Source organism: Schistocerca piceifrons, chromosome 2, assembly GCF_021461385.2.
Source record: "Schistocerca piceifrons isolate TAMUIC-IGC-003096 chromosome 2, iqSchPice1.1, whole genome shotgun sequence".
NCBI classification, from domain to species: Eukaryota; Metazoa; Arthropoda; class Insecta; order Orthoptera; family Acrididae; genus Schistocerca; species Schistocerca piceifrons.
The window spans coordinates 672,807,518-672,818,584 of record NC_060139.1 but is presented as its reverse complement, the minus strand read 5'-3'; the positions used below and the strand labels follow the sequence as shown (position 1 = coordinate 672,818,584).

Below are 11,067 nucleotides of genomic sequence, written 5' to 3'. Positions count from 1 at the left end.
CAAAACTCTGCCCCGACCAGTGAGATGCAGGCAAACCTATCGGCACAGGGGTGGCGCATTAAAGCATGTCAACTATTTGCCGTCATAGCGTAAAAAAAGAAAAACACCGTTGGGAGTCTTTCCGAACATGCAGAGCAATATCTAGCGTGACACATACTCTGAGCATGTGTTTGAACTTTGACAAATGAAACACAAGAATGCCACCTATGTCACGTGCACGCCATCTCTCTGCAGTACAGAGTCTCGAGACGCCATATTGAAGCCGGTATGTATATATGTCGTTTCTAAGCACCACGAAATTGAAGATCTGTCGTCATTAATTTATTATTTGTTTTGCATAAGAAAAAAACTGAGGATCTCTCATCGTTAATTTATTATTTTTTTCAATAATGTGCGTATTGTAGGATTATAGCGTTTCAAGACAACAGTACACCGAGAATCCATGAAAGTTTCAATGTTCTTGGTAGAGTTTGTTATAATTAAATGTCAGTTAATAAAATATCTACAATGAAAGCTTTCAGCCGATATCAAAATACAAAGTGTGATCGCATAATGCTCGCAGGCGATAGGGCGCAATGAGCAGAGTTGCAGAATTGTAAGATATCACGTGATTTGTTATTGGTTCGCGTCTCGCTGTATCCAAAATCTCTTTACTATCCTTTGCGTTTGTTAATAAGTTATGATACTTTCTTATTAGATTGATAAATGTAAATTCTCTAATATTCGATGTTATGTAAATATAAGTGCAATATTCCTAAGGAGTGGGTTTGTCTGATTGGCTTAATCTACAAGACGGCTTGCACTACCTGCAGGAAGATATTTAACACTTTTGTAAGTTTCGTATTTCACGTGTTGCAAAGAATGTGTTGCTGAACAGGGACAATGATGTGGTAAGAATGTCCTTAGAATGTTACTAAAAGTGAGAATGATGAAATTATTTTCATCTTTTGTGGAGAACTACTATTTGTAATCGAGGTTTTATAAACCTTTGACCTAATTGGCTGGACATGGTACTTTCCTTTCGGCATTAACAAGTCCATGGATACTGAAGTGTTTATGTATACCACAGACAGAACAACATGACTAGCAGACGGACAAGGGAGAAAATGTGCGTATTGATAGAGCTAACGTAGAAATTTTAGGCCCATTCTTTTCGTAAACATTGTAATGCGCGGGTCAGATACAGCGGACAACTGCCGCTGGAGCGCGCTGCGATCGTGTATACCACGTTGAGGCACACGTACCGTATGAACAAGTCGCGTCGTTTCTGACAGCAACGCTGTCACGTCGGCACGCTCAACGTTGGCGTTCGAAAGCACTATCCATGTTGCGACGGCTTAACCTTGGGGATGCATACGGGGAACGATCAAAAACATTGGCCACCTAAAAAGTGACTCCTGTCCTGTAGAACATGAGCTGCAATAATGTAATAGATAAATAATCACTGAATGATCAATACAAACAATAACAACAATAATAGATTTAATATATAATATATGTAATTAAAAATATGTCTCTGTATTTAACACTTCGTTCAATAATGTTATCGTTACCTTTTTATTCGAATCTGAGTAATGACAAAAAAATGTACGACCAAAGTACAGAATTAATCCGATCCGGTGGCGTAGTTCACCGATCTGTGGATAACCAAGAACCAAGACAGCAACAGATTTGGCACCTTTCCACACAGCCTAGGATTAAAAAACTGTGTGTACCGCCATTTCTATTAATAAAGATATCTCGAGCATCAGCTACACTCTGCAAATCACTTTCAGTTGTGGCGGAGTGTAGTTGTGTTTGCATCGTATATTAGTGTGTCTTCCCATTCCATTCCTGGGTGGCAACATGGGAATAATGACTGCTTGTTTGCACCCTTACGGGCTATTTAATATTTCCCCATCTTTATCTGTGTGGTCTCAGCACGTGTAGACGAAAAGTTTCGTAATTTATGCCGTGTAAAGCAGTACTTTCAGTTCTCTGAACAGGTTTTGCAGTACGTCGGTCGTCTTTAACCGTGTGACTGTCACTGCTAATAATAGTTTCACTGTCATGCTCCTGGCTGATATTCGTTTCGCATGTCCAGAGAACGGTAATGTCGTGTCCTCTTTTGCCCTGATTCATGCAGTTTTTTTTTTAAAGCTACGTTCTTTGTCTTTTTTTACCGTACTTTATAATGTGTGATATGTAACACCAGTTCATCAACAGGTCCTTCCATATTTTACGTACTATAATATTTACCTTGCACCTTTCTTTCCCTTTGCTACATGTCCATGGTTAAAGACGATCCTTAATGTATGTGTATTCATTGTGAACAGTAATGTCAGACTCTGGTATGTGTAATTTTTGGCATCTCAATAGAAGACAGCAAAAATTTAGTCAGCAAGAGCATTGCCAGTGGAAGACACGAATACGATTCGAATCCTACTCTGTCATACTAATTGAATCTGTTATGAAGTTTCATAAGGGCGTTTGAATTTGCTCCACAATGACGGATTCAGTCCCTATCTGAAGAATTGTGCAAGGAAATTAGCTGCCTAGCTAATTTAGGTGTCGTAGAGTTGTGTATAATGTAACTGGCTTTAAATTTCGTACTAAACCCCCCTAAATGGGGTCATAATAAATTGCTGTAAGCAATAAACCTTCGAAGCCAAATCAATTATAGACTCTGTAGTGTTTATTCAATTCACCATTGAGATCACCGTGTGGCCTGGGGGTGCATACAAGATCTAACTGGAAATAGAGATGGAATTTCAGTTGAATAATAATAAAGTTAATCATATTCGATTAGCCGTGTTAGAGCTGTCGGGACCAACTGTTACACACTGTCCTGAACAAACTGAGTATTTATGTAAGTAAATTATATGTTATTTGTCACAGGGCGTTCGACCATCAGAAACCAATCATGTATTTGTTGACAGTTGCAAACTCACAGATATTAGACCATCCAGAACTGATAATCAATCTCTGATCTTTAGTCAGCAATCATGTATTAAAAAGAAAAGAGAGTGTTTAAGCTTGAAACTAGAATCCATGTGGCATACGTGTGTGAACACGAACAGTAACGTAACAAAAATAACGTTAGTAATATCATGTTTCCAGTTACTTTCAGTGCTATATAACAGCTTTCTGTAAAATCATCTGACATCCGAATCCATCTATACCATTTCTTAACATTAATGTCGTCTTCGAACGCACGCAGCGACTTATACAGTGGTAGGAGGGAAGAGCAGACCCGACACCATAATAACCATAATGGCATCCGTCCATCCTTGAGGGATGATGGTGTAGCATGCTTGGTTTAGAGTCTGCAACGTCTGCTGTGGCTAAAAAGTCCCACTCGAGAGTGGCAGTCCCTACTGCAGTTTGGACATGTGAAATTTGAGGGACTTCGAACAGAAGCCGCTCTCTCTCTTCGCTTTGTCCTCTTCCTGACTTGTTCCTGTGTGCGTTCATCCTCTGAGAGCTTGATGCCGTTGCGCACAGTTACTCGCCACTTGACACGGTCATCTGCAATGCTTTCCCAGCAACTTGGATTGATTCTGGTCTTGGTCAGGTCTCTCTTGCAGACATCCTTGAAACGAAGATGCGGTCGTCCCACTGGCTTCACACCTTCCTGAAGTTCGCCGTACAACAGCTGTTTCGCTATCCGTTCAGGATCCATGCGCCTGATATGTCCCAACCATCTTAGACGTCGATGACTCAGGAGTGTAAAGATGCTGGTTGTGCTTGCACGATGAAAGACTTCGGTGTTGGGCACTCTATCTCTCCAAGAGATCTGAAGGATCTTCCGGAGACAGCGGAGATGGAAGCTGTTGAGTCGAGATTCATGCCAAGAAAGAGTTGTACATGTCTCGCAGCTATAGAGAAGGGTGCTTATAACACAAGCGTTGTAGACTTTTAATTTAGTTTTTGTGGTAAGCAGTCCGTTGTTCTATACTCTGTTTTTCAGTCTAGCCATGACAGATGATGCCTTTGCTATTCTGTTAGTAAGTTCATTGTCCATGGACAAGTTGCTACATATTGTAGATCCCAAGTAGGTAAAGTCATCAACTATCTGCAGAGGATTGCCATCAATGCTAATGGATGGGAGGTTGGTAGTGCTCTTAGTTTTTTGAAGGCTGATGAGTAGACCAAACTTTTCACAGGCATTTGATAATTTGTTGATTATATACTGCAGCTCATCTTCTGTGTTCGCTACTATAGCTGCATCGTCCGCATATAACAACTCACGGATAACAACTGTATTTACTTTGGTCTTGGCCTTTAGGCGAGCAATGTTGAAAAGATTTCCATCAGACCTCGTATGTAGATACACTCCTTCCTCACAGTCTTCAAAGGCAAATCTGAGCAGAAGGGAAAAGAAAATCCCAAATAATGTAGGACCTAACACACACCCCTGTTTCACACCGCTATTAACAGGGAATGCTTCTGATGTTTTACCGTTGAAGCAAATTGTTGCTTGTGTTTTCTCATGGAAAGGACAATTATCTGTAGTAGTTTAGGTGGGCATCCAATCTTCTGTAACAGTTTGAAAAGCGCATCTCTGGTCACTAAATCAAACGCTTTAACAAGGTCAATGAAAGCAATATAAAGTAGCCTCTGCTGCTCACGACATTTCTCTAGTAGCTGTCTTAAGGAGAAGATCATATCTACGGTTGATCGGCCGGGCCTGAAGCCACACTGAGATTCTGGGTAGATTCTGGAAGCTAAGATCTGTAATCGCATTAGGATGACTCTTGCATAAGCTTTCCCGGCTACACTTAGTAATGAAATGCCTCAGTAATTGTTACAGTCACTTCTGTTCGCTTCCTGTTTATATAGAGTAACTATGCTCGAATTCCGCATACTCATCGGGACATAACCTTCTTCCCAGCTGGTTGTGATAAGTGAATATAAATGTTTGAGAAGAACAGACTTGTTATACTTAATAACCTCTGCAGGGATCCCATCTTCACCTGGGGCCTTTCCGTTAGCAAGAGAATCTATTTCTCTACTAAGTTCTTCCATAGTAGGCATTGCATCTAGTTCTGCCATAACTGGCATTTGTTTGATGGCGTCACATGCATCCTTGCTAACTTCATTCTCGGCTGCATACAACTCGAGGTAGTGCTCAACCCAGCGTTCCATTTGTTTGCCTTCATCAGTAATGACTTCACCCGTCTTGGACTTCAGAGGGGCTGTTTTTCTGACAGTTGGTCCAATTGCTTTCTTAATACCATCGTACATTGCCTTAGCATTCCCAGAGTCGGCCGCTTTCTGTATACCTGCACACCAGTGTCAGGAAATAAGAACTAAACATACATGCTCACAGGCGTAATGCATTAATTTTAAGTACTTTCACTTTTAATTTAGAGTAATTTATTGTGTCTTTATGTCATTCACATGATGATGAATAGAATTCACTCGAAACTATGGGCATTTAATGTTATAAAAAACAGTTGTTAACATATCAAATAGTGGAATGATACAGAAAAATAATCACTTACTACATACAAAGCCCCCACGGTGGTCACTTTCAGCCAAACGTCACTTGTAGTGTTATGTGATCGGTACTTTTCATGCACAATCCTTCCAAGCCGGATGTAGGCCTATTGTGCATTGGCGTTCATTTCTTGTCTCTGTCGTTTGTGCCTGTCTGTGAGAGAAGATCGGGTGGGGACCGGTCCATGAATTTCAGTAATTTGTTATACAACAATATAACCTTCTCGGAAAAAAATACGGTTTTCGTGGAACCTAAGCGGCTCCTGATATTTGACATAGCAAAAAGAATCCGATTTCAGTTTTCTGTCATTCTCGTGATTGTTTTTTCTCAAATCGAGATGAACGTGCTATAATTTTACTTAATAATAATTTTGATTTGCTGTCAATCCAGTTACTCACGTTAATATGTTTTACACTAAGGCAGAATAGGTGCCTGATTTCCAAAAAAATTCAGAAGGAACAAACAAATGATAAAAAGCACTTTACAGTACAAGGTGCATTGTATTCTCAACAACGTCGAAACATTCAGGCATTATTCGATGACTGCTTCCATCAAAAAACATTTCTTATTTTCCTTTTCTTGTTTACTGCGAATAACACGGAAGTGGGAATGCATATCAGCGTAAAAAAATGAAGGGGCAGTGACCGTTAGCCACCGCGGCCGTAGTCTTCACCATTAAATCGTCTGCGGGATGTGACGTAATCACTGTGCGAAAATGTTTTAATGAAAATAACGTTTCTGTTTGCACAAAGTACACGATATTATAGTAAAATCCATAGACATTTTTCACCTGTAGACGTCTGAACTTTACTTTATAAAGTACTTGAGTTGCTGGACGCAACTTTTATAGCTTTGAGCACGCATGTAGACTGCTGCCTGGAGAATTACTGTGCAGCAACGCTCGTTACTCTTATCTTAATGTATGAATGTACAGGCGCAATCATCGGCCGTAGCCGAGCCCAACTTCAAACTCTGTTTTCCTAGTGAGATAAGATAACGGTAAGAAGAACTGGATCTCCGTCATCCAAGACAACAGATAAGCCGCAACACGCCAGTCTAGGCTTACAGATGTTGCCGGTGTTCTACGTATTTCGTACTGCAGAACAACAGAAATTGGAAATAAACATTCACATCTCAATCTCTGTCTCTTCATGTAGCTTGCTCTCTAGAAACCACATTTTTCGCCTTTCACCAGAGATTATGACATCCCGTTCAAGGCTACCAGTTTCTGTTATCGAATTCAGCTAAAGCTTATTCTCAAACCAGTGCCATGTTTAGATGCAGATCTACCAAGCCTACTTTCCGATTGCATTCCAAATCTCCCTGCAGATCTGACGATCACAACTAAAATTGGACTGAAATTTGTTACAAAGAGTAGGCAATTTCTTCATAACTGCTGAATTAGCTAAAATCATAAAAACAGTTCTGATAGAAAAAAAGCACGAATTTTCTTCTTCTTAAATATTTTCAGCCGATATTGTTTCCCCTAGAGACTGCCATTTTGTAATTACTTGTCATGAATACCAACAAGAATTTGTTTTGTCGGTTCACAGTAGAACCCATGTGTTCAATGACCCAACCATCGTTATAAAATGGAGTTCTTCCGGTTTTACGAATATAGTTCGCATACCGAAATGTATAGAGAAGGTTAAACTTTGTCTCGTGCTTTATTTAGCGATGTCGCGCTCTCAGATCGGTTCACGGAGTACAAAATGATGTTTTCCATCCACGTTGTTTCAGTTAGGACTAAAACTTTATTTCTGTTCTTAATCCTCTACATTTAGTTCCACAAAATTACCAAAATTAAAAGGAAAGCAATTGAAACATGAACAAAATTCTTAGATAATAGGCAGTGAGGGAATAGATGTCCGTATGTGTGAAACATATCTGAATACAGGGATGTGCGCAAGATGGGCGCGAGGACTGCAACCAAACTGACGAAGGCGGAAATGGAACTGTAAGAAACTTGTTGGTATAAGGAAACATTCAGCTGCACTTAAATGAAGGGAAATTAGACGTCTTTATGATTACGTCATTTCCATTATGTTATCTTCGGTGTATTCTTAATTTTCTTCAGCTAAATAAGCAGTAACTAAAAGAGTATGAGATAGTGTACACAAACTTTTCAGAAGGTTCATATGGATATGAATACAGAAATATGGTCAAATTATATCCACTAAAGTGCGTGGAATATAAAATTTTGTCTATATTAACTCATAGTTTCCCTCACAGAGGTTTTCGGTATCCACCAGGAAGTGATTATTGAATCAGGGCAGATATAATGTAAATGACCCTTTTTTTGTGAGAACTTCACACCTTCAATGAATTAGATTAGGTATAATAGCGCTACATACAATTCAAGCCACTATTATTTCCTTTCCAAAAAATTACTCTTCGGGTATGGAAATGGGAACCGTCATTGAAGGAAAAGAGAAGAAACCAAAATTTCTCAAAGTTATTTTATTTTATTGTTGGGTTCGCTCACACAGTTCATATCTACGATTGAGGCACGTGTAGAAACGACTTTCTAAACATATCTATGTACACGAATCAATAAATTATCTTCTTAAAAATTCTTGACTCACGTATTTCCTTGTGTAACACTCTTGAAGTCTATCGTACTAAACTTTTCTACTGGTGTAGTGGACTTTGCCTGACGATACTTTCTTCATAGTCTGACGAATTTTTCAAGCTGTTTATAACCAAATTGACAAAAGTTGTCCTACATCGACGTAGATGGGATCATTCAGTGAGTAAATTTGAGTTTCTATTGTCTGTGACTCTTTGTAAATTACTTAAAGGTGAACAAACAAACAAAAAAAGATAGAATATAAAATGTTAAGGAAGGTTCCAATACAAGTTATTACAGATATCATATATGGTCACATAACTTTCAACGTTAATTCAATATACTGAGCATCAGTCCAAAATATTATACATGAAAATCAGTTCTTAGTTTTAAACAGGCCACAACAGCTTCACATTGCAGTCGACTCTTAGTGAAATGGAAAAATGGCACTTACGTTCCAGCTAAATATTCGCTCACGCACTATGAAATCTTGGTAACACCAAAAAGATTATTAGCGATATTCAATCCACATTCAAGGCTTCGAACAAATTGAGAAAATTGTACAGTACATGGAACAAGCTAACATATTATGTCCTTCTGCACCATTATCTAACTTACGAGTGTAACATTTGTACTTTCAGACTCCGGGACAGGAATAGTGATAACGGAGTATCTCATTCTGGCACTGTGGAATCTAAGCCGATCTCTCTTACCAACATGCAATGTTGTCACACAGAACACGTTACCAGACTTTTCTGGCAAAAAGTGTATCTTACAACACTTTGGTACAGTGCAGTTCAAACTAAAATTCCTTACTGCAACATGTGTCGGACACTTTGGCCTTGGATTTCTGGACATGTTATATCTGTGACTGTTCGCGCAAATGATGATTTGAGTTCATCGTCAATCAACACGCAACGACGTGCACAGTGTAAGTGGTCCAGTCGTAAACGGTGCGTAGAATCCATCATAGTAATGCAAAAGTCCGTGGATACAACATGGGGCCGAAACATCACAAAGGGCATTTGCTGGCTACTTCGGTAGCTAACAGTTCGCGTATTCCTTTTTGAGAGGTGCACAAGAGGATGGACAATTTTACTTACGCACACAGCGGAACCGCGAACGAGCGGGCGCAAGCAAGGACTCCAAAGAAAGTGGAGTAGATGGCACAGCGCGTCAGAGGCGGGGTTCGAGCCACCAGTTGCCGTCGCGCGCCAGATGCCTCTGCAGAGAGCGTGCTCGCAGCCAGGCCGCCGACCCCAGCAGCAAGAAGTACACCAGCCAGCCGACCAGCACGGCCTCCACGATGCCGAAGGAGCTCCACAGCAGCTCCTCAGGGACCCGAGCCCCCTCCGCAGTCGTCGACGCTTCTGGGCCCACGTCAGCTGCAACTGGCGTGGTCGTTGCAGACCCGGTGGTCGTCGCACATCGCTCTTGACTCCTGGCGAACTCAGGTTTGTTCTGCCACAACAGGCTGCAGTCCCAAGGATTGCTGTTCGCACGCACTGATGTCCCGTTGTCCACCAGAGACCAGTCCACAGCCACGAGGCTGTTGTTGGAAATATCGAGGCTTTTTAGGTGCAGCCCCTTTAACGTTCGCTCTCCGAGCGACGACAGCTCGCACGAACTGACGTCGAGTTCCTCGAGATTGATTGGCAGTGTTATGTTCAACTTGCCGATTGGGTTCCCGGCCAAAGACAGCCGTTTTAGTTCCCGTAGACTGGAGAAATGTTTATCCGAAATATTCTTCATTTGGTTCCACGATAAGTCCACAACTTCAGTACTCACAAATGAGTTCAGTGTTCCCACCGGCAGGTACTGTATTCTGTTGTGGTCGAGATAAAGTTCAGAGACGTACATGCGGTGATCAGGCCAATGATGCACGAAATCAAAGATTTCATCTGTATCGATCGATATGTGATTGAACGAAAGATTCAGTTTTAATGGAAAACTTACGTTTATGTTCTCTATCTGTGGAACTGAATAAAGTCCACGATTGGAACAGTCTAAAACGTCGAAAGCAAGATCACATTTTCCTGTTTCATCCAACGCCACAACGCCGTACCTTCCGGTGATGAAGGTCAGCAGCGAAAATAGTACGCTAGTGGTGAACTGCGCTCGAAAGTTAATCATGTCCCAGCCTGTCCGCCGTCCACCTGGCGGCGCGGCAGCATGCGGGCCTCAAGATGTCCTCCTGTTCCAGACAGAACCGGGCTCCGCACTCGACTGACCCGGCGCACCAGCGACAAACACACCTCCGGTCGGCCTGCTGGCTTATCACCGCCGTGACACCTCGCTGATACGCTATCAGCTATCGCTGAATTACTCGCCCAGTTCTGCGGTATTTGTGGCACTGTCTGCGTAAGTTGCAGACGAAGTTTCTACTTAAATATATCGAAGATTTAATCCGAGCAGAAGCTCTTCTTCAAAACTGGGAAGCAATCGAGTGGAGGAAAAGAGGTATTAAGGGAGTTAGAGTGGGGCTCCTGCTCAATCGATATCTCAGAAGGTTTTTGCCTTGCGTAACATGAGTTTGTGGACCATACTAATGAACTCAGGCCAGAAATGCCAACCATTAACGACCAAATTCAGGTGCAGGAGGGAGGTAGTGGACTCCGGATCACACGGTATTTTTTGGCCGATACTTCAGTACTTCAGTATGGTGGTAGGTTTTAAAATAATATGAAGGAACAAGAGCTACTGATCGTGATAAGTGTGGTGTCACCGCCAGACACCACACTTGCTAGGTGGTAGCCTTTAAATCGGCCGCGGTCCGTTAGTATACGTCGGACCCGTGTGTCGCCACTATCAGTGATTGCAGACCGAGCGCCGCCACACGGCAGGTCTAGTCTAGAGAGATTCCCCAGCACTCGCCCAGTTGTACAGCCGACTTTGCTAGCGATGGTTCACTGACTACATACGCTCTCATTTGCAGAGACGACAGTTTAGCTTAGCCTTCAGCTATGTCATTTGCTACGACCTAGCACGGCGCCATATTCTTCAAGAATGTATTCTG

The 11,067-nt window shown here is 41.6% G+C and overlaps 1 protein-coding gene across 1 annotated transcript; it reads right to left on the bottom strand.

Moving 5' to 3' along the window:
- Positions 1-9,227: 9,227 nt before the first annotated feature.
- LOC124775735 (phospholipase A2 inhibitor-like) lies at positions 9,228-9,911 on the bottom strand. The gene has a single exon (XM_047250563.1). The coding sequence runs from the start codon at positions 9,909-9,911 to the stop codon at positions 9,228-9,230; it is 684 nt and encodes a 227-aa protein (XP_047106519.1).
- Positions 9,912-11,067: the final 1,156 nt, after the last annotated feature.